Below are 24,887 nucleotides of genomic sequence, written 5' to 3' on the forward strand. Positions count from 1 at the left end.
GCATGTCACATTGTCTAGTGTCTCACACAGAACGATGCCCCCCCCCCCCATGCCAGGGGTACACGACACAGTAACTATTAACCCATTGCCTGCCAGGGATCTCTATGCATCTCACTCTGCCTTGCAGCGTCCCCATTAGAGCCATGCCCACCCCCAAGCCGAGAGTACGATCTCACATGCATTATTCAGCGACGAGTCCCTATTAACCCTTTGTCACTAATAGTGTGTGGTACAGAAGAGCGGTATAGAAGGTCAAGGCCCCCTCCTCCGTTCCTTGCACACAGGCAATGGGACCTGTACTTTGTACCACCTTATAGTAGAGGATGTATCTCTCTCCTCAGGAGGAGGGGGACATGGCGCCACTACCCCGTCCTTGGCTCTGCAGTACAGCGCCTCCCCCTGCCCCTCATTGGTCGTGTTTCACTCCAGGACCCGCCCCTCTACAGAGGAAGGTAGATATAATAGGAGGTGTAGAGAACAGAGGACCTCGCCGGGTCCAAGTTCCTCCCGTGCTCTCACCGGCAGCCATTGTCATTGAAACACCCTAATTACTACTGCCTTGCCCTGCCCAGTGCCAGCAGTGCCAACTCCACGAGTCGATCGTACAACCCAAGACTTAATCTACAACTGAACTCGGGAGCAGCACAACCACTTCCTAAGCAGAGATCTATTCTATATATTCTTGACTGAAGAAGCAGCTTCGGGAGTGTATCAAACCGTGTGTATCTAAGCTAGAAACAAGCACAACCTAAAGAACAGAAGGCATGGCCGGAGAAAAAAAGGAGAACGACGGCGGCTGGAAGAAATTTATCTGGAACCCTGAGAAGAAAGAGTTCCTGGGCAGAACAGGTGGCAGCTGGTGTAAGTATCACCCAGTCTCTCCATCCTCATTACTATGTGGCTGTGGTGCCCGATGGGTACGCGGCAGGAGCTAACTTCAAGGTTATGTGGGTGTCCTTTGTGTGCCCTGACTGTGCCAGGAGTGTCTTCCTGTTGTTGGATGATGCCACAATGGGCGCAGGGTAATGCCATGAATGGTCTGGTGCTTGGTTTGCACACTGTGCGGTCACATTATCCGCCTGCTCTCTGCGATCTCATCCCGGTGTTTTTTTGGGGGAAAAGGTCATTTTGAAGGACACCGATGGAGCCAATCTATAAGAGCAGGGAGGGAGGGGAAACCCTGTGTGTCATCGTCACCCACTACACCACCACCAAGAGGGGGTGGCTCATTGCAGTTGTTGCCTTGTAATGGAAAATACGCAGAAGGCAGATAGTACATAGGGAGGGGGAGGGGAAGTGATGAGAGGAAGCACAGTATCTATTGAACATCTGTATGTATTGTCACTGCTAGGGGTGACCTGAGAGCAGGCAGGAAATCGTTAATTCTGCATCACTGTTCAAGGTTAGTCAAGGTGACAGGTTGGTTGCATGGGGGATGCCCATTGCTGTATGTGTATATGGAGACTGGGCATCTGGTTACACATGTGCACATGATCTCTAGAGCTAGGGACACAGGACTGACTAGCTGGAGGCAGAAGGGTCAGGAATGAACAGGTCCTGGGAAGGTCGTTTCCTAGCAACCAGCTGTAACTTGAGTTAGGCCATACAATAGAGCAGCCATTTTTTGGAGCCTGTGATCTGCCGCCCGCTTACATTCTAGACGTTCTGTATTGATAGGCAGGATTAAAATATTTGTAGCGCCCTGTACTGGTCGTACTGAAAGGCGCCTGTAAAAGCCATCTTGGCGCACTGGATTAACATACGGCAGGTTGGCTTGGCGTAATTTCTATGAGTGACATAATAATAATCATATTAAAGATGGCAAACAAGGGCTCCAAATGGCAATCTAGACACATGACATGGGCAGGGCATCATACAGGGGTTTGTTTTTTTGCCAGATTTTTATGATGTTGATGAATATTATTTGCAATATTTTATGTTACATATTCTCTTTATTATTATTATTATTATTATTATTATTATGTTACTGTTGCCTTTGTTGCAAAAGATGTATCAAACATGAACATGTTTTATTGAAATGCACACCAGATGACAATGGATTCCCGGAGATCATGTTTTTCACTTGATAAAATCGCTCCATGTAATGAATACAAGTCCTCCAGCCGTCGTGCTCCTCTCAAGTTCACAGAAATGTTATTCAGACATTTTATCTGGTGCTAGGAAAGCTGGGTGACCACTAACAAGCCACCACTACAGCTCCTATAGGGGTTGGCATCCAGCTTCATGGCAGAGCTGCCCAGTTATGCATTGACAGATGTATATGTCTGCTTCTCTAGCAATAGATTTCCAGACACTAGGAAAGCTGGGTTATAAGCGGTGATGGGGGATATATTGGTCGCCACCCAGCTTTTCCCAGAACTGACATAACTAAAAGCATTGAATAGTATTTTTATAAAACCCTAACGACAACTCAAGGACTTTCTCTAGTGCTGGTTCATAGTAACACCAAGTCTTGAAAAGACCAAACCTGGTTATTCCATTGGCAAGCTTGTGTAGTCAGTGGCGACCTGTATTGTAGATTGTGAGGTCATGGATTCTGCCTTTAGGTGGTGACATTGCAAACATATCCTTTATTTTGAGTAACCTACCAGTAGTTTGGCTCCTTGAAAATCTTTGAAGTCCTTGAGTTGTCCTCGTCTGTCAAGTTAAGAACCAGCTTTTTTTTCTTCTAGAAAAGCTGGTTATCAACAAACATGGCCGCCATTACAGCTCTTACAGGGCTTGTCATCCAGCTTGAACATTGGCACAGCCTTGTTTATGGTGTGTCCGTGTTGTTCAGGACTCTAGGAAAGCTGGGTAACAAACCTCATGCATTAGTAAGTCTAGAAGGTGTCTGTGCTGATAATAGTAGGCCCCGGGGTGTCATGTGAGGGCACTGTAGCCGGATACGTGACCCGCCTGTAATATACGCTGTACAGATGTGCAATGTGGGCTGCCACAGGGAACATGATCTTCTCATTAAGACTTTGGAATTGTGTTATCTGTATTAGTTTACGGTGTGGTGGATGTGAAAGGTTGCAGCAGATGATGTGTGTGTCACATAGACAAAGCATGTAGTGACACCGGGCCGGACGCCTGGCTGAAATCACACGCAGTCTGTTTGCATAGCAGCAATGGTGCTTTTCTCCTCTCCTATGGCTGAGCTGTGGAAACAATTTCTAAATCTCCCTGACGTCACTGACACTTGCTCAATGCTGCCTGGATACGGCTATTAACTGTGAACATGCCGGTTCCTGACACTAGTACAGGCAGAATGTGTCTAGGCCTCGCTCTATCCAGGCTTAGCACTCAGCTTTTAATGAACAATGCCCGGTAGACTCGGCTCACTTTCCACATACAAGATCAGGCTGGACGGGTTTCAAGTGCCGGATTGTTTTAGGTCACAAATTGGCTTTCTTTAGCTGGAATTGCCCAGGAAAACATGGAGGCGATCTAATCTAGTCGATGGTGTTGGCCTAGCACGTCTTTCTGTTCCAGATTAGAGAACATTTATTTTTCGAATAAATGTAATAATTGTTTGCTTTTCTTTATTTTCCAGTTAAAATCTTGCTATTCTATCTGGTCTTCTACGGCTGTCTAGCTGGTATATTTATTGGGACCATTCAAGTACTTCTATTAACCATTAGTGAATATGAACCAAAGTATCAAGATCGTGTCGCACCACCAGGTAATATGTTCTTTTATACAATGAATGGTAAAAGTCTGCTGTGGAAAGTGGAATTAAAGTCCGAAACCAGATTAAGGCCTTGTTCACACAGTGCAGATTTTGCATGCCTTTTTATACGCCAAAACCAGAATTGGATCCAAGAGAGCAGACCTAGAAGGCCTGCCTTTATATACTATATAGGTTCTGTTCCTGGTTTTGGCTTAAAAAAAAAAATCCTTGCAAAACCTTCAGGAAATCTGCACTGTGAACAAGGCCTAAGTCTAGACTTTAACCCTTTTATTCCTGATGTAAATCCACCAACATTAGATAGTACGTGTTTTACTGCCTTATCAATTCTTGCCTGATCGTATTGATCGTCGACTGGGCAAAGCTTGAGTCAGATCTTCCTCTCGTGGTGCCAATCAATGAGATTACCAACATATCTGTATGGATCAAAGCATACATATTCAGCAGAGCCGAGTTTGTAATATGACATTATGTTCTGTAGCTACTGTTTTACATGGGACTGTAAGTAAATCTAACTGCATTATCGTTAATGATCACAGGACCCAAAATAAACCATTAATGACACAATTTTCAGTGACCTTTATAAGGTGTAGGGATGTGGATCAGAGGCCTAATGTATTCGCAGTCCATCACACTGTATCCCAGTGAAGGTTAAGCAACATCAGCGGTATATACACCCACAATGCAATCTATATCATTTGCGGCATTGTAATCAAATTAAACTGAAACATTATCCGCTGCCGTAAATAATAGCATTTTTTTTTATAATCTCTAATAGGATTAGGCAGAGTTATTGAGTGGCTGCAATCTGGTCTTCATTATACAGCTAATGCTTGGGCTGCGTTCACATCTATGTTCTGTTTTCCATCTTTCTGTTCAGTCATAGTAGAACAAGCACAATGTCGGAAATGCCGGACCCGTTGCATGACGGAAAGCAACAGCCCATTGAATTTAATAGTTGAAATAATTTTGCCCGACAAAATAGTGCTGCATTCTGCGCGGTCTTGTCCAGCAAAAATAACGGAATGTGCTACTGAGGCTCTGCTAGGACACAAGTGTGTACAGGGCCTAGTAGACAGATTTTGAAGAAAAAGCTGCATCTGTAATAACAATACGGCAGGATGCGTGTACACCAATAGTCCGTAAATCAATAAAAGATTTTAAGCGGTTTTGTAAATTACCAAACCCGGCATATCCCACCAGTTTAAGACTCTGGAAACATGCAGAGATTTGTCGTTCTACAACAGCTAAACCGTCATTGCGGTCTGCCTCCCATTTATACCATCTTATATGTGTAAACCATTCAGGTACGGCATTCGGGTCAACGCACACGTCGTGTATTACGTGCGGTTTTGCCGGAAAATGCATCAAAACTTAAAAACCGCAACAAAACTCACGATCAGGTGCGGTTTTTACCTGCGAATTTCCTTCAAATTGCTGCGGTTTTGGTGTGTATTGTCTGTAGAAAAATACGCAACGTGTGCACGTAGCCTTAGGCTTCCTGCACACACACTTTTTCTACATTTAAAAACACAAGTAGAAAAATATATACTATCCGTTGCAAGTGCTTTTTCTGTTACAGTGTTTTTTACATGCTTTTGTTGGTGGCGTTTTTTTATTTAGCATAATTTTGTACAGGCGTTTTTGAAGTCCTATTGAGATGCCTTTGAGGGGGGGAGGGGGGGACACCCTAGCTACAGCATGCTGCGTTTTTCTTTTTTATCAAAACACCATTGACTCCAAAGAACAAAACGTTGTGTATGTAGGCTCTCATATTTTACCATAGAAGTTAATATCTGGCAAGTCTTTTTGCTACAACCCCCAATTATAAAAAGAGCAAAAACACCACACAAAACACATGAAAAGTGTGTGTGTATGTATGTGTATATATATATATATATATGTGTCATCCACCCTAGTGTACACTCCTATGACAGCTGAGACCATTTCCACAATAGGCAAATACTAAATAATTCAGCAACCTGACTGGATTACATGAAGGCCTCAGCCTGGCAGTGTCCATGACTGCAGTCCCATGTGCTAGGACCAAGTTACAGCCGTGATATTTTGTGTAAAACACATTATGTGTCTAGTCTGTGAGGGGTCTCATGATGACAGGAATACGGCCACTTGCTCTATTATACTGTGTAAGCACTTCCTTGCCTTATCTAATGTGAACACGCTGCACAATGTACGGCCTCCATACCCAATAAGGGAAGTGCATTTCTGCTTTTCTCCGTACACCATGTGCTTATTATGCTGACGAATGTGTTACATAGGAGGAGCGACCACAGCTACTTCCTCCTAGATATGACCTTGACTCTCTGTTGTACTTAATGATTAACTCTTAAAGGATCACACACCGTTTTGATGCAATTTTTGTGGCAGTTTTTTGAGCCAAAACTTGAATTGGATCAAAAAGGAAAATACTGATTCATCGCCTTTCTTTCGTGTCTATTTCTGTGTTTAGCCTAAAAAAAACAAAACAACACAAAATGAGCAAAAAACACACTGCATCAGAACTGTGTGTCTGATCCTGGCCTTAAAGTTTTTTGTTTTTTTTCTTCATCTTAAAATGAAGCCTGCGATAAATAACGCTCCTCTAGTATCCTGTTAAATATACATAAGGCATCATTTACACGAGCGTAATACACGAGCGTAATATACGCGCGTGCGACGCGCATGCTTTTCACGCGTGTCGTACGCACCTATATTAGGCTATGGGGCAGTGCAGACAGTGCGTGAGTTTTGCGCAGCGCGAGTGCGTTGCGTAAAACTCACCACATGTCCTTTCTTTGTGCGCTGTTCGCGCATCACGCACCCATTGAATTCAATGGGTGCGTGAAAACCACGCAGTTCGCACGGAAGCACTTCCATGCGAACTGCGTGGTTCGCGCAACAGCTGTCAAACTCTGAATGTAAACAGAAAAGCACCACGTGCTTTTCTGTTTACAAACATCCAAACGGAGTGTTATAATGATGACGGCTGCGAGAAAATCACGCAGCCGCGCATCATACACTGACACACGCAGCTAAGTGCCTTTTGCGCACGCAAAACGCTGCATTTTTTGCGTGCGCAAAACGCACACGCTCGTCTAAATCAGGCCTGATAGTGTTGTGCTAAATTATCTAGGCTGTATAGATCTTATTCTCATTTATTCCGCACTATTGTTACTTACAAAAGTGGACAATGCCAAGATTAGTTTAGTTTCAAAAGTATTTATTGGTATATCGGTTCAGAAATGTGATACACAATTACATTCAACCAATCCTCACGCAGAAGGATACAGTAGAAAGTGCTTGTATCAAACAGGGAGACATTTATAGGGAAATAAGGGACTTGGAGGGACATAGGAAGGGTAAATATAAACCAACCAACTGAGCCATAAAATTGCACATATCAGTCATATGACTGTAGAGCGAGCCTAGTGTCACAGTATTGGATCACAAATTATAGGGTAACAGTATATCGAAAGTCGGGTGAACGAGGGGAGGAAAGCCATGGGTCCCACACCGCACGATAGAGGTGGAGTGAATCAGTTCTCACAGCCTCAAGTTTTTCAAATATAGCTATACGATTGACTCTATTAATAACCATAGAGATATCAAGATCAGCTGTACGCCACTTGGACGCTATATAGATTCGAGCAGCTAGGAATATAAACTTGGCAAATTTAGAATTCAACATTCTGGGAGGAATGGCTCCCAGTAGACACGTAGGAAGCCGTTTTGGGACGGTAAACTGGCAGATATTAGAGATCAAAGTACAGACACCCGACCAAAAAGTTGAGACTCGTGGGTAAGACCACCATGTATGGTACATAGTACCATCCATGCTACATCCTCTAAATCACCCGGCCGAACTCGTTGGATATATGGCGTGGAGCTTTGCCGGGACGTAGTATGCTCTATGTAGCAATTTCGTGGACGTCTCAACCAGGGATACCTGCCAGCTACCCTTACTAATAGTGTCACAGCATTGTCTCCACTGTGCAGGTGAGAGCGCGGTACCCATGTCCCCCTCCCACTTCAACATGCCAAGATTAGTTTAACTGGGTATATTACATCTCACTAAAACAAAAAAGCATCCGGATCACTGACTGCTCGGATCAATATGGAAAATTGTAAGGCCGTTCTTCTAGGGACTCTTTGGTTTTAACAATCTGACCCCTGGCATAATTGTCCTTTCAGCTCATAATATGGATATCTCTGGTTCTCCGAGTGAATGTTTAGATCTGCCAGAGGAAACAATAATGGACTGTAATAGGCATGGTCCCACCTATCTTCTGACATGTCTGTATGGCTTTAGCAAAACATAAACTGGCATAGTCCCTTTAAGAGACTGCACCTGAAGTCAATATCCTTTCCACTGCATGAGGAACAGTGTTTATTTACATATATCTCATCCATGGACAGGCCAAGGGACCTATTTATTCATACAAATGTATGTAGACAAACTTTGCTTCCAAAGGTGAGACTACACCTTCTTGTAAGGGAATTCCCTGTATTGTTCCAAGACTGCATATGGCTAGATTCAGACGGGCATTGCGCATCCTGGACGTGAAAAACTGGTGTTTTTCACATCCGAGGTGCATCCGTGCTCTGCGGGACACTATATCGCACATCCCCCATAGACTAGAGTCTATGGAGGGATGCGTGAAGCTTGAAAAAATAGGACATGTCCTATTTTCTCACGGACGCTTCATTGAAACAGCCGCGTGAACGGCCACATTGAATTATATAGGTCCATGTGACGGCCGTTGTTTCAACAGTCACACGGACGTTTAACACGTTCATTCGAATAAGGCTTAAGGCCCCGTGCATACGACCATAAAAAAAACTCTGTAATTGCAGACCGCAATACGGTCCGCAATTACAGACCCGCCCGGTTCTATTGGGCATGGACACCTTTCCGTAGGGCTATGGATAGGTGTCTGTGCTGTAAAACCGTTCCGGGAATTATGAAGCATGTCCTACTTTTTAGATTTTACGGGCCATGCTCGCAAATCGCGGGCTGTGATTACGGGCACGGCCGTGTATATGAGGCCTTATTCAGACGAATGCACAATACGTCCGTGCTATGCGCGTGATTTTCACGCGCCTCGCACGGACCTATTTTAGTCAATGGGGCCGTTCAGACAGTCCGTGATTTTCACGCAGCGTGTGTCCGCTGCGTAAAACTCACGACGTGTCCTACATTTGTGCGTTTTTCGTGCAACACGCACCCATTGAAGTCAATGGGTGTGTGAAAACCGCACACGGACGCACTTCTGTGTGAAGTGCGTGATTCGCGCAACAGCAGTAAAAACTATGAATGAAAACAGAAAAGCACCACATGCTTTTCGGTTTACAAACATACAAACATAGTGTCATAATGATGGCGAAAATCACGCAGCCGCGCATCATACGCTGCTGCCACACGGAGCGGTTATGGACCTTTTGCACACGCAAAGCGCACACGCTCGTGTAAATCTGGCCTTAGGCTGGATTCTCACGACCTATTTTCAGGCGTAATGGAGGCGTTTTACGCCTCGAATTACGCCTGAAAACACGGCACCAATACGTCGGCAAACATCTGCCCATTCATTTCAATGGGTTTGCCGATGTACTGTGCTGACGACCTGTAATTTTACGCGTCTCTGTCAAAAGATGGCGCGTAAAATAACAGCCTCGTCAAAGAAGTGCAGGACACTTCTTGGGACGTAATTGGAGCCGGTTTTCATTGAATCCAATGAAGAACAGCTCCAAATTACGTCCGTAAAAGACACCTCGCAAAACGCAAGTACGAGCAATTACGTCTGAAATGCAGGAGCTGTTTTCTCCTGAAAACAGCTCCGTAATTTCAGCCGTAATTGACGTTATCGTGTGCACATACCCTTAGTCTCAGACATGGGCTGAATATAGGCTGCTATAAGTGCTTGCCTGTATTCTACTAGCAGACTTGCAGGGAAATCGTAAATAATTTAGAAACTGTCATTGCCCTTTATAACCAGATCACTTCTGCTCGAGATGAGACAGGGCTTGTCCACACGTAAAGGAATTGCTGCGTATTTTCTGTCCAGAATTACGGATGTAAAATACGCAGCAGAATACAGTAGCAGCATAGTAGGTCAGACTTAACAAATCTCATCCACACGATGCGTACAATTTCCGTGCAGAAATTGACCTGTGGTGCGTATTTCTCGTACTGCAGCATCTCAATTCCTGCTGCGGAAAGTGGACTGAATTGCTGCGTTTTTCAGAGGAGATGTCACCATCTCCCAGCATTGAGAAAAACGCAGCAAAATATGCACCATTTTCTACAGTAGAAAACTCAGGATATGGTGCGTTTTTTTTCCCGCAGCGGAATTTCAGCGGAATTGCTGCAGAAATTTTCTGCAGCAATACTGTTACGTGTGGACCAGCCCTGATTCGGATTATAGTATATACAGAGCTGCAGATTTTCCGGAAGACATTTTCTGCGACTGAAAATCAGTTTCCTTCATCTGAATGGGATTGCTTCTGCAGCAAGTGCATGGATTTCTGCAAGTTCCATTCAGAATAGAACTGATTTTAAGTTGCAGAAAAACTTCTTTAACAAAACTTGCTGTGTGTGACTGCACCTTAAGGGTAAGTTCACACTTCGTGTAAACGCTGCAAAATTTCACTCTTGATTTTCGGTGCGTACTGCAGTGTTTTCGCAACATAAATTTACATGCTACAGAGTGAAAATCCATACAGCAGATCAATTTCCGCAAATCTTGTGCAGATTTTTTCTGCAGCGCGTTGATGACATTTGTTGAAATATCATCCACTTTGCTGCTACTGTAAACCATGCAGAATTTCCGCACAAATTCCTGAGGGAAATACTGCAGTGTTTACGCTACGTGTGAACTTACCCTGAGGCTGAACCCACACTTTAAAAAGATACAAATTTTGTTATTCATTTTACCTAGATCTATTTGTCAGGAGGGTAACTTGGGCTTAGACCTCAATAGATGACATTTGTTGTTTGTCCCATAATAGAACTTATGGGGGTAGTTTCTTGTACCAAGCCATACCCGGCTCATTTGCCAGTAAAATTCTTGCTTTTGGAAAGCCCAAACAACCTACACGTTCTGTTCAGCTGTTCCTTGTGAAGGGGTGTAAGGTGCTCGTGGCATAGGCTGAAACAACACCAGCACAACTAGTTGGTGTTTGAGGTACTGCTCATTTGGCACATGAAGACTCCTTGCAGATATTTTAATATTACAGTCCGTATCATCCTTGGTTATATTTCCAAGGCAATTCACACTGAACAAGCACCTAGTATACTGGCAACAATGATACTCATAACTTAGATTTAGGCCTTATTTACACAAACGTGTGCGTTTTGCACGCGTAAAAAAACGCAGCCTTTTGCACGCGTAGCAGTTCCGTGTGTCATCAGTGTTTGGTGCGTGTCTGCGTTATTTTTGCGCGCATGGCATCCTTATGTCAAGTGGTTTTGACGTATGCAAAATGAAATGGAGGAGGTGGTTTTCTTTTTCTCATCATTTCTCTTAGCAACTGTTGCGTGAATCACGCACAGCAACACGGATGTGCATCCGTGTGATGTCCGTGATTTTCACGCACCTATTGACTTCAATGGGTGAGTGATGCACAAAAAAACGCTCAAGTATAGGACATCCGGTGACTTTCACGCAGCGGACACACGCTGCGTGATAAACACTAATGTCTGAATGGCCCCATTGACTTACATAGGTCCGTGCGACGTGCGTGATTTTCACAGACGTATCACGGACATGAAATACGCTCGTGTAAATAAGGCCTAAGTGGCAACGCTGATAGACAATCTAATACTGTAGCTATAGATTTATTGTAAAAATGTCTGCTTTATGTAAAAAATACATTCCCAGGAATTCATCCCGAGATAGTCAAAACCAAACGTTACATATCCGCACCCTAACCCATTTCATGTACACAGTGCCATCCACTCTTTTCAGTGCAATGCCAGTGTGTAAGAATTCAATTGGCCAAATCAATAGGAAACTATGACATTATGGTGTCGCAGAGTTATAGACTATTCAGAATATAGAATCCTCTTAACTCTTCTTTGTCATATGATGTAATGTTTATGTGGATCTAGTAGACATTACATCATATGAAATGAGTATTTCTTTCCTGTGGCTTGGGTTTACAACAGTTTAGAGGATCTTTATTAATAGGTCGCTTAAAATGGTTGTCTCATCAAGAGAACCCATGTCCTTTTAGGGCATATGGATGTCAGAGGACGGGTCTCCTGCTGGGAACCCCCCCCCCTCTGAGCCAGAAGGGAGAGCAGCTCTGGCAGACTTTAGCGATTCATGTATTACACGGATGGCCATGTAATACTACATTTCTCCTGCAACGACCGCGACCGCTTCTGTCTGACAGGCTAAGACAACCCCTTTAAGCCGTTACAAGATGGTTTTGGACAGAAATGGGAAGGGGGTTGTTCATGGGTACATGTATACATATAAAAAACGAGCATTTTTGGCCAAGTTATGACCATTTTTGTATTTATGCAAATGAGGCTTGCAAAAGTACAACTGGGCGTGTTGAAAAGTAAAAGTACAACTGGGCGTGTATTATGTGCGTACATCGGGGCGTGTTTACTACTTTTACTAGCTGGGCGTTGTGTATAGAAGTATCATCCACTTCTCTTCACAACGCCCAGCTTCTGGCAGTGCAGATCTGTGACGTCACTCACAGGTCCTGCATCGTGTCGGCCACATCGGCACCAGAGGCTACAGTTGATTCTGCAGCAGCATCAGCGTTTGCAGGTAAGTAGCTACATCGACTTACCTGCAAACATGGATGCTGCTGCAGAATCAACTGTAGCCTCTGGTGCCGATGTGGCCGACACGATGCAGGACCTGTGAGTGACGACACAACGTGATCTCTCGAGAACACGCTGTGTCTGCACTGCCAGAAGCTGGGCGTTGTGAAGAGAAGTGGATGATACTTCTCATCAGAACGCCCAGCTAGTAAAAGTAGTAAACACGCCCCGATGTACGCACATAATACACGCCCACTTGGACTTTTACTTTTCAACACGCCCAGTTGTACTTTTGCAAGCCTCATTTGCATAAATACAAAAATGGTCATAACTTGGCCAAAAATGCTCGTTTTTTAAAAATAAAAACGTTACTGTAATCTACATTGCAGCGCCTATCTGCTGCAATAGCAGATAGGGGTTGCAAAATCTGGTGACAGAGCCTCTTTAAGTGTCTCAGAAATGGCTGATCTCTAGGGATTTTTATACACCACATTGGTGCCCTAAACTAAATATGCAGTGAAGCACCTTAATGAGCAGTAAGAGGAGAAGCCGCACAATTGAAGCTACAGAACGGTGACAGTAGCTCAACCATGATGGTATTCAGAGGAGCATCAGCATGAAGAACACATCAGAATAAGACCCTGTAGATTGTAAATGTTGCGTAGTCGGGTAAATCTTGATTTCCCGTTCCATCTTCTAATGGTAGGATAGTAACGCATATATTTTAGGCTGCCTTTGGAATCTAGCAACTGTGCGTCAATATGTATCTAGATTTCCAAACTTTGCTTAATTCACGCCATGGATAATTCGGTGTCCTACCCAGTTCTTAAGAGGTATGACTATGAATTTGCCCACTGAGGGTATATTATAGCAAATGCTGCAGTGTAATGAGGATCAGTGATATTTATACAGCAACGTAATGTCCTCTAAATGGATTTTCACTTATATTTCAGGACTGACCCAGCTACCTAAAGCTATAAAAACAGAAATATCCTATTCAATGAACGACCCATCAACCTATGCAGAGTATGTGAACGCCATTACTAAGTTTTTAGAGAAGTATAATGCCAGCAAGCAAGAAGACCCGCTCATTTTTGAAGACTGCTCTGGTGAGTATTAAAAGCTCGGATTCTAGTCAAGAAATTGAATCCAATGCATATTAAGCTTTTGGTACTAGCCTGTTATATAGATCAGCATTACTAGAGGTGACTGGAGGAATCCGGACTAGTCGAAGGCATTTAAAAAATTCAACAAAAGCAAGCAGTGCTAGAATGTTGAGCTGCCATATCTACTACTTAGTAAATCATTTTCTTGCACGGACAACCTCAGGCCAATCCGTGTGAGCAGGTACAATTTAGTGAAGGAATGTTTGCATCTCAGAATTGCCGGTTTAACATATATTTCTAATCTCGTTTTACATTATCTAGAAAAACCTGGAGTCTACAAGGACCGTGGGCAATACAATAAAGAGGAAGGCAGTAAGAGATCCTGTAGATTTAATAGGCAATGGCTTGGAAGTTGCTCTGGTTTGCAAGATCCAACCTTTGGCTTTAAAGATGGCAAGCCCTGTATAATTGTGAAGCTTAACAGAGTTCTGGGATTTAAACCAAAGGTAAGATTCATAGTTTATGCCAATATGGAAATCTCCACTTTTAGGAGTTTGACACCGCCACAAATTTACCAAACTTTCCATTTCATTATTTCAGCCTCCACAAAATGGAACGTTTCCTGAAGCCCTCGGTGAATACAACCCAAACATCCTTCCCATCTACTGTGCAGGAAAGGTAAGATCCACTGAGCCATTTCTCCATCCTAACAATACAATGGTTTCTAGAAATCCAAGAACAGCAGAACTCTTGCCTAGTTACCTGTAGAACAAAACACAGAACCTACAAAATTTGAAGGAACCAACTAAATCTCTTCAATATATAACTTTTATTCTAATTTCATTGGAGACGGACACGGACTGGAGTATTTGTACCCGGGGAGAACATATAAACTACAAGCAGATGTTGCCCTGTCAGATCTGAACTCGTGGCCCCTGGGGCATAAAAGCAGCAGTGCTCGCCACTGGGTACCTGAATCCAACCGGGTTTGGAGTGCTGCTGAAATTCTGGTTAAGCTGGCATTGCGCATTGTTTAAGGGTATGCCCACTCATACCATAGTTGTGGCAACTGCAAAAAAAATAAATCAAAAAAATTCAGAAAAGTTTGGCAAAACTTTCTAAAAAACATATCATACTTTCAAGGAATTAAATAATGCCATGCCTGAGACATTTGTGAAACATTCTTTTCTCACATAGCACCCGATGTCAGGAAATCTACGATCCACCACAGGTTTATTAACCCCTTCGGGACTGAGACATTTTTTCATTCTCGTTTGTCACTCCTTGCATTCCAAGGGACATCATTTTTTTATTTTTCTGTCAATAGAGTGGTGCGAGGGCTTATTTTTTGCGGGAGGAGTTTCTCTTGGTACATTTATAGTTTCATATGTTCTGGGAAACTGAAAAAAAACTCTTTGCGGGCTGAAGTTGAAAAAAACTGCGATTCCTCAATAGTTTCTTGGGTTTCGTTTTTACGGCTTTCAGCGTGCGGTAAAAACGACAACTTATCTTTATTCTGTGGCTCAATACGATTACGGTGATACCAAATTTATACAGGGATTTTTATATTTTATAGATAAACTTTTTGTTAAAAAAAATCTATATATGTTTTGTGTCGCCACATTCTGGGAGCCATAACCTTTTTTTACCGATCGAGCGGTGTGGGGGCTTAGTTTTTGAGAGCCTTGGTGTCGTTTTTATCGGTACCGTTTTTATCGGTACCATTTTTTGGTATGTAGAACTTTTTATAAAAAAAATAATTTTTAGAGCCAAGTTTACCAAAAAACAGCGATTTTTGGCATTCTACATTTTTTATGGGGTTCACCGTGCACGTTAAATAATGCTATATTGTAATAGTTAAGACTTTTATGGTCACAGGGATACGAATTTTGTTAATTTTTTACATTACTTTGGGGAAAAATAGGGAAAGGTTTTTTTTTTTTACTTTAAATATTTTTTCACAACTAAACTTTTTCATATTTTTTTTCTTTTTTACACACTTTATTAGCGCCCTCAAGGGAACTTGAACTTGTTAGATCCCTGGTACAATACACTGCAATCATAACGTATTGCAGTATATTGTCATTTTTACAGGCTCCTGTAGCAGAGGCAGAGTGAAGGCAGCCCTGGGGGCCTTCATTAGGCCCCTGGGCTGCCATGACAACAGTCGTCACGCCCGATCTTGATGCGGGGAGTGTGGGGCGATGAGCTGTCCGAGGGTGGGCTGCCCCCCTCTTTTCAATGCCTCAGATGCTGCGGTCACGATTGACCGCAGCATTTGAGGGGTTAAACACCGCGATTGCTGCTCCTATTTTGAGACGTAATGGAGGTATTTTACGCCTCGAATTACGTCTGAAAAAACGGCTCCAATACGTTGGCAAACATCTGCCCATTACTTTCAATGGGATTTACGATGTACTGTGCCAACGACCTGTCATTTTACGCGTCGCTGTCAAAAGACGGCGCGTAAAATAACAGCCTCGTGCAGGACACTTCTTGGGACGTAATTGGAGCAGTTTTTCATTGACTTCAATGAAGAACAGCTCCAAATTACGTCCGTAAAAGAGGCGGCGAAAAACGCCAGTACATGCATTTACGTCTGAAATTCAGCGGTTTTCTCCTGAAAACAGCTCCGTAATTTCAGACGTAAATGCAGTTATCGTGTGCACATACGCTTAGGTGGAAATCTGATGGTCATTTTATTTAATCGGATGATGTAACTTTATTTACAGAAAGAGGAGGATCAGCCTAAAATTCAAAAGATTCAGTACTTCGGCATGGGCGGATACGCAGGATTCCCCTTGAACTACTATCCTTACTATGGAAAGCTGCTACAACCCAATTATCTACAACCCCTTATTGCTGTACAATTGGCAAACATCACCTTGGACAAAGAAGTTCGTATTGAGTGCAAGGCATTTGGCGAAAACATACATTACAGCGAGAAAGACCGTTTTCAGGGACGTTTCGAAATAAAGATGGAGATTAAGAGTAGCTGATCGCAGGCGCCACCTGTGTAATACCATAATCTAAAATTAAACAGAAAAAAAAAAAAACTTTTAGTCTTGAACAAACTGTCATGTATGGGACCTTCACTAAATATATATGCTTTACACTAGCTTTCTGCATTTACTAGGGTTAGAATGTAAAATCAAGGTGTAGCAATAGCAACAAGTATTTATTTTACTGTAAATGAGAGAAACTAATAAATGACTTGAACCTTGGGAGATGCCCGTTATGCTGTAAATTATGATTCCATAATCAAAATGTAGTGAGCAATGTTTTTGGCCCCAGAATGTTGCTACATTGTGTATTTTATTTTTTTAGTGTAATTGTACAGTAGCAGATGTGCAGACTCTACACTTTCCGCCAAGCCATGTCGTCATTTTTAATTTTTATTTTTTTTAAATTACAAACGTTTTTTTTTTTTTAGTTAGCAAGCTTTTAGTCCAAGGTGTAAATACTCTGTATCGGGAATAAAACTGGCATGGTAATGAGATGGCCAACCAATAAGAATATTTCATAGCACTCCATAAAGCCTTTCACGTGGCATTGATTTCATTTTATTTGTATGAGGGGAGGGAGCTTTTTTCCCGCCTTTTTTGTCTTCCTTTAGCTTTACGCAACAGGTGATGGGTTGTGCTGTGCTTTGTATTTAATGTTTTTATATGAAGCCCTCCCCCTTATTTCTTATGTATTTTATGAAGGTGTTGAGGCCTGGGTCTGACTGTCACTTTTGCCAGGAATAGGGCTAATTGTTTTGCGTTATATATATATATATATTTTTTTTATTTTTTTTCCGAAAGCATCGCAGTTTGGTGCTGTGTCTTTACAAATGTTTTAACCATTTTCATGGTGGAAGAATTTTATATTTATGCAGTTGTACAATTTTATTTTTCTTCAAGAAAAAGTAATGTATGAAATAAACCAAAGTCACGTGTTATAAAAGAAATCTTTATTTTAAAACAAGTTTAAAAATAAAATGCAATGCAGTATCCCATAGGATGTATTATTACATGTCTAATGTCCACACATTGTTCGACCATCTGTAATATTTGCAAGGAGTACAGTGCTCTTTCCGTCAAAACATCAGACAATAAAATGAATAATCCCATTCCTGCGTGTTGGTTTCTTTTGGTGGCACTTCAGCTGTCTAGAATCTTGAAAAAATATTGTACCTAGGAAAGAACATCTACAATTAGTACAGTAGTTAGTTGTGGTGGTCATTCTGCAGCTGGAACCTCCGGTTTTTAGCTGGTGATAACGGCATGTATGCAAATGGTTCTAGGGGCAATACATTACGACTTGAGAAAACTTCATGCCATGAGTATCCATGCACATTCATGTGGGAAAAATGGAACACCAATGCAATCTCATTTCCGTCTGAATGGCTCTCAAGCTTAAACTGCTAATATTCTATTCTATTTTCAGAAGCTTATCCGCCGGTGGGTTTTCAGTCAAATCTGAAATTTAGAATAGATATTGGGATGCACTTCTCAATTGGTTGGTGTGGTGCTAGTAGGGTAGGGACGAGGATACCACAATATGGAGAAATATAACCCCAACACTCACAAAGGTACACAAGAAATCCAGATGCAAACTAAATTTAAGTTTTATTGCGAAAAGAATGGTAGTATCGAGGTAGTAAGCGACTTGATAGGACGTTTCGGCTGACCCACGGCCTTTGTCACTGTCGCTGGTTGTAGATGTCACTGGTATGGGATGTCCGCCAGATCTGCCCTGTGTGAGACAGAGCTGTACAGCCTACCTGTGCTTTCATATAGGCCAGCTCTATTGGATACCATACGCAGAGAGATATTCTCCTATAGAAGCACAGTTCGAGGGGAGAATACCTCCATACATATGGAGTCCGATTGAGCATTTCACAATTTTTTTTTTTAAATTCATATGGAAAAAGTACACAGAGTCTGTATCGGATGCTTTCAGAAGGGCAGTAGAGGGCTCATTCACCTCATAGGCCCCATGCACACTAACGTGCTTTTGTCGCCGCAATTCTCCCGAAAATCCACGGGAGAATTGCGACCCCATTCATTCCTATGGGACCATGCACACGACCGTGGTTTCCACGGTCTGTGCATGGCCCCGGAGCCCGAACCGCAGAAAGAACGGGCAAGCTTTATTTCGGCCGTGTTTTGCGGTCCGGGCTTATTGAAAATAATGTCTGCGGCCATGTGCACAGCCCGCGATTTGCGGGCGGTTCTCGGCTGACCCGAAAATCACGGCCGTGCACATGGCTACTGTCGTGTGCATGAGGCCTAAGGCAGCCCTATACAAAAGAGCACCCTAAGCGCTCTTGCACAAAGCATTATTATAATGTAGGATCCGTACCTTTAGTGCCACGGATGGGATTGGATCCAATACCGTCTTTGGCACGAATGGCCATGTGCACGGAGCCTAAGGCTGGCCATACACATTAGATGTATGTCGGCCGAACCCGCCAATTTTGGCAGGACTGGCCAACCATCCAATGTGTATGGTGGCGTCCTGACTCCCCTCAAAGCCAGATGTGCCCAATCCTTTTGTTTGTTAGCAGATAACACGTACCAGGATCTGGCAATGGCTTTCTCCCTATTGAAAACACATGCACACTCGCCCGATCCAAGCACGCATGTATATGGCAAAGTCTGGAAAAAACAGATGTCGGCCTAACGATCGTTTGGTCGACCCCCCATCTAAAGTGTATGGTCAATTAAAGGCTGGTTTCTCAAGCCACAACACCCAGACCCCCATGTTTCTATTGAAACTAATTTAGATCACCATTGAACATAGTTTGTTTGGTGCAAGCAAAACTTGGTGATCAAAATGTTGCAGCCGTAAAATGCAGCCTAAGATGGGGTTGTCCAAAACATACAACAGATTTAGAGAACATGGCTGACACCAATAAACATATTATAGACACGCCTGTAGTATTTTTTAGTTAAATGTATATTTAGGAGAACACCCCCTTACTGTAACAGATTCATGGGGGCGTGTCTTCTAGGAACGAATCGTATTGCTGCTTTCATTTTACAAAGAGCCAATATCTAATTGCTATGGACAACACAATTGTTTTTATTTTTGCTAACCTGTTCACCCATCTCTCTTATGTACTTCCAGCATTTCACCTATTGAACTTTACTTATCCCTCACTGGCCGTTGCTATAAAAAGTTCATTGCCGTTATCCCCTCTCCTAAACTCCTCCTCCGACTGTAAATAACGGTCTACAAACATTGTGCTCCTTTCATCGTAATAATCCGGTGTCCCTTTGTACGCACACACCAGAAGAGGACATCAATGCACAAGCGCGGGATTTTGTGTGTTGGGGGAAGGCGACGAGCTGTCAATCAAAAGTACAGAGGCGGAGTAAACCCGGAAAGACTTGAGGAATCAAGATATGACTCTTTGCAAATGAAGATTTGACTCTTTTATGCTCATTAGCATACGGTGTGGGAACACTAAAAAGCTGAATACTGAAGCTACAGAGCCGACTAAGAAGACAATTCTAGGTTATATAGAAATGATTTTTCACCCACGACCACCAGGTATTGCTTGTTTAATAGGTGAAATGCTGGTGACAGGTTCACAATCTAAATCCCCTATCTCGAACACACATTAGGGCCAAATTTATAGGAGAATAATTAATCTGTCAGTATGTTTTTGGAGTGTGGGAGAAAACCTACACAAACAGGGAGAACATACAGATTCCATGCGGACGTTAACCTGGGTCGGATTAAAGGAACACAATGCTAACCCTAACTTACACAAAATAGATTTCATTTACTTAGGCCTTATTCACACAAGCTTATTTCATGTCCGTGTTATGTGCGCTAAAACAATGGACGTCACACGAACCTATGCAATTTAATGGGGCCATTCAGTGGTTTTTCACGCAGCGTGAACGGACAGCACACGGACATCATACATGTGCTGTGCGCGATTCACGCAACAGTTGCTAAAGAAATGATGAGGAAAAAAACACCTTCACTTTATTTTGCGCACGTAAAAAACGCAGACACGCACCGTACACAGAACTGCAACGCAAGAAAAATGGACATGTTCATGTGAATAAGGCCTTACACGAGGCCTTTACATTTTAATATACCGTCCGTTTCTTTTTACATTGATCCCCAATCAGAAAGGAAGTAGGTGGGAGCTTTTATAAATCTCCTGTGTATGTATTATTCACCCTTTTAGAGGATATTTATAGCATATAGCAATTTTCTATGACAATTAACATGATGCCTCCTCCAGTTTATGCTGTGCTCAACTTCAATAACTGCAGTTTTAGAAATAAGTTTTCACAATACAACACACATATGACCATCAGTCGGACTGCAGGAGCTTTACATCAATTAGACCTAATAGGATATGCTTATTCAGTAAATACAATGGGAAGTAATGCGTCATATCCTAAAATAGGTCTTATAAAAGCAGGATTGTTATTTTCTATTGGAACGCTTAATGTAAACTACTGAAAAAAGCATAGTTAATCGCAACCTTAAAATGAAATAGAAAATCTGCCACAATAAGGGTATGTTCACACGGCTTATTTACGGACGCAATTCGGGCTATTTAAGCGTCGATTTACGATCGAAAATGCAGATCGATAGCGTTGGCAAACATCTGCCCATTCATTAGAATGGGTCTTACGATGTTCTGTGCACACGGTCATTTTTTTTACGCCCCGCTGTCAAAAGGCAGGGCGTAAAAAATACGCCCGCGTCAAAGAAGTGCCTGTCACTTCTTCAGACGTAAATGGAGCCGTTTTCCAAGGACTCCATGGAAAACCAGCTCCATTTAACGTCCGTAATGGATGCAGCAAAAAGCGCCTCAACATGCCATGACGGCTGAAATTATGGTGCTGTTTTCTCCTGAAAACAGCCCTGTAATTTCAGCCGTTACGGACGCTGCCGTGTGAACATACCCTAAGGGTATGTTCACACGGCCAAATTTCAGACGTATACGAGGCGTATTATGCCTCGTTTTACGTCTGAAAATATGGCTACAATACGTCGGCAAACATCTGCCCATTCATTTGAATGGGTTTGCCGACGTACTGTGCAGACGACCTGTTATTTACGAGTCGTCGTTTGACAGCTGTCAAACGACGACCCGTAAATTTACTGCCTCGGCAAAGAAGTGCAGGGCACTTCTTTGCCACGTAATTTGAGCCGTTCTTCATTGAAATCAATGAAGCACGGCTCAAGGTTTACGAGCGTCTCAGACGCCTCGTAAATTACGAGGAGCTTTTACGTGTGAAACGAGGCAGCTGTTAACAGTCTGTCTTTTCACACGTAACTGCCTCTCAGCGTGTGAACATACCCTAAGAGTACAAGGGTGAAGTATCCTTCAAAGCAATGCAAACTAACATACTAGCATACGAACGCTCGTTCCCGATCATTGCCCTGTGTAAACAGGGCAACGATCAGCAGATGAACGAGCAAATGCTCATTAAATCGGCTGATCGGATCTTTTATGTCGCAAAAAAAATGGTTGTTAGCGTTGGTTCGGCAGCACATCTCGCTGTGTAAACGGGATGTGCCGCCGACATCATACAAATACATGAGGATGAACGATCGTATTAACGATCTATCGTCCCCATACATTAACAATCATTGCTCCTTTTGAATGGAGCAAACGAGCGCCGATCGACATGTTAGATCTTCGATCATTGGTCGTTTTTCCAGCCAGTATCAGGCCACATAAAAGCATCTTAAGGGACGGTAACCTAACCTCATAGGATTTCAGCGAGCATAAGCAATACGGCATTAGATCCTTTACAGACTTTTTTTTCAGCTTTTTAAAACGCATGTCAAAAAATACCATGATACATGCATTTTTTAAAATTTTATATCATTTTGTACATGATCTTTTTTTAACATTGTTGGAGTTTTTCCAAGTCTGTAGACACTTTTCTCTTTCTCTTGCTACCATAGAAATCATGTGCAAAAACAACATTTGGTGTAGAACCACTCTAAAGGCCCATTTACATAATGCTCGTTCCCAATTATTGGCCTGTGTAAGCATGTCGGTGATCAGCCGACAAACAAGCAAACGCTTGTTTGTTGTCTGATTACATCGTTCATGCAGCTTATAAAATCATCGCAGTCCGCAGAACATCGCCCAATGTAAAACTGCCGGAAATATGCAAACTGTATAGGGACTATACGATCGTGGTCCCGATACAGTTTGCAGCGGTCCCTGTAAAAGGGCCTTTCAATGAGCGCCGATCGACTTGCTATATCGGCGACCGTTATGGCCATAAATCTGCCCGTGTTATCTGGCCTTTACAGCTTTTGATGGAATCACTTGTACACATTAGGGACCTCTTGGACTCAAACATGAGCAACTGTCATGTAATAACCCAAAAAAAAAGTTTTAAGAGCATGATAGGAAAAATAATTCACTTACAGTACCACTTTAAGAATGAAATGAAACTGAACGAGTCAGATAGTTATTAGCTGTGCCTCAGGCCAAAGTTTCTGCAGATAATCTGTAACCTTCTTGTATCAATGGAGGAAAGTAGTATAATATGTAACTTGTTCAGTTGTGATCTACAGGAGTCAAAGCTACTTTTAGCTCTGGTCTTCCTCACAAACTAAAAGCTTATTCTACGGAAAGTGAGATCTCATAGAAAGAGCAACCAAGCACACCAAATTGAAACTTTTTGGGTAGCATTAAAGGGGTTTTCCCATAAGTGCATTTATGACATATCCACAGGCTCTGGGACCCGCACCTATCGCTAGAACGGGGCCCCCTAAACCCTGTTCTAGCTTTTTGAGCTCACGCTGCCTTTCGGCCACTTACTGATTACATGGTCGGGAGTTCCGGAAACTGCGTAACTTGCTGAGCTACGATGTTTCCGTAACTCCAATAGAACTGAAAAGTAGTTACGGAAACAGTGTAGCTCGAATTCTACGCTGCTTCCGTAACTGCCATTCACTACTATGGGAGCTACGGAAACAGCGTAGCTCAGCGAACAATGTTCTTTCACTGCACCACTTGTGACTTATGAAATGATCATGGCATGCTGGTATACTAGTACCATATACACGATCAGCCACATAAGGAGAAAGTAAATTAATTCAGACCCTAGACCCCTATATTAAATTTAGACCTTAGACCAGACCCCTGATGCCAGCCAGTGCCAGGACATTGTATGAGCTGCTGCACACAACATCCTGATAATGCCTAGTACCAGGACGTTGTATGCGCTGCCGTACGTAACATTCTAACACCCGCCGGTGTCAGGACCTTGCGTACCAGGCCCCCTTGAGTCTGCAGGCCTCGTAGTAGGCGATAATCCAGCAGTAGTTAGCGGTTATTGTTCCTTTATAAACAGAAGCTACTGTGAACAGAGCCTTATTATTACCGTTATAGATCTTCTTGTTAATAATTGCCACCCGTGCATGGTAAGATTTTGGTTATGTGCATGGTTAGAGAACTTTTGGTAATGTCACGGTCACTTTCTAGGTCTGGAATAGTATAAAAGAGTGATACAAAAAAAGAGACAATAGGCGGCAACACATCTAGTATGAGTAGTTTTAAGATACTAAGAACTTTAATGTGTGTAGAAATAGACATTGTGCAGAAAAATTGACAAAGGCAATAGAAGCCCGTTTTTTTCCCCCAACAACTTATTGACTGATTAAACTAGTTTAAATATATTAGATAACTTTATTACATAACAAAAAGGGACATACATCATGAATTTAAAATTACAATGCGTGCTGGCAAGTAAGATATATGCACTGACAGTCCGATATATAATTAGGATTAGGTAAGACCCAACTCAAGTGGTTTCCGCTAGGTGTCAGCGACTAAATTGTAAAGTGATCCATTGTAATTGCCAGCTAAAGTAGCATTGAGCTAAAATAATTAATACAGCCCCCCCCCTCCCCGACACGTTTCGCTACGAGTGTAGCGTCTTCATGGGTTTTGGCGCTAATGACGGCGCGATCTGAACAAAAGACGCCTTTTTATAAGCTTCCCAGTTGGGTAGAAGAATGTGTGTCAGTATCCCTGGCCAATCTGAGCCACGTATAAAGGACGAGCCTCATTCCCTACTTGATAGACATACCAAGTGTCCAATGAGAAGCTGGAGCGATGCGGCCAATCAAAGACGGACGCTCGCACCTGCGCACTTGTGCATAAAATACGTACCGAGACTAAATAAACTGCGCATGCCCGGACACTTAGGTTTTCCCGGAAAAACGAAGCAAGCAGTATTATACTAAGTAGCGTATATGCAATGGACTTAAAGTGTAGCTAAATGTTTGACAAACTTCTGACATGTCATAGAGACAT

General features: G+C 42.7%; 2 protein-coding genes across 6 annotated transcripts in view; one reads left to right on the forward strand and one right to left on the reverse strand.

Annotated features, from left to right (window-relative positions):
- The first annotated feature begins 454 nt into the window (after window positions 1–454).
- ATP1B1 (ATPase Na+/K+ transporting subunit beta 1) lies at window positions 455–17,693 on the forward strand. Its single transcript, XM_075853905.1, has 6 exons — window positions 455–861; window positions 3,560–3,688; window positions 13,427–13,582; window positions 13,901–14,085; window positions 14,180–14,257; window positions 16,312–17,693. The coding sequence occupies exons 1-6, from the start codon at window positions 765–767 to the stop codon at window positions 16,576–16,578; spliced, it is 912 nt and encodes a 303-aa protein (XP_075710020.1). The 5' UTR covers window positions 455–764; the 3' UTR covers window positions 16,579–17,693.
- Window positions 14,436–24,887, reverse strand: part of NME7 (NME/NM23 family member 7) — a 129,010-nt gene continuing 118,558 nt past the window's right edge. For 2 of the 5 annotated variants that reach the window (XM_075853900.1, XM_075853902.1), the window contains exon 12: window positions 14,436–14,648. In XM_075853900.1, the coding sequence (XP_075710015.1) occupies window positions 14,613–14,648 (36 nt within the window). In that variant the 3' untranslated portion in view covers window positions 14,436–14,612. Of the gene's footprint in view, window positions 14,649–17,517; window positions 17,758–24,887 lie in introns of those variants that run through there. The other 3 variants (XM_075853903.1, XM_075853904.1, XM_075853901.1) reach the window with 2 other exon arrangements.

The sequence above is a fragment of the Rhinoderma darwinii genome, chromosome 2, assembly GCF_050947455.1.
Source record: "Rhinoderma darwinii isolate aRhiDar2 chromosome 2, aRhiDar2.hap1, whole genome shotgun sequence".
Lineage (NCBI taxonomy): Eukaryota > Metazoa > Chordata > Amphibia > Anura > Rhinodermatidae > Rhinoderma > Rhinoderma darwinii.

Bases quoted from the DNA above. Each gene is read 5' to 3' on its own strand.
- ATP1B1 (XM_075853905.1), top strand. From the start codon at position 765: ATGGCCGGAGAAAAAAAGGAGAACGACGGCGGCTGGAAGAAATTTATC. The intron at 3,689-13,426 runs GTAATATGTTCT...CTTATATTTCAG, and splicing joins AGATCGTGTCGCACCACCAG to GACTGACCCAGCTACCTAAA. The intron at 14,086-14,179 runs GTAAGATTCATA...TCATTATTTCAG, and splicing joins TTCTGGGATTTAAACCAAAG to CCTCCACAAAATGGAACGTT.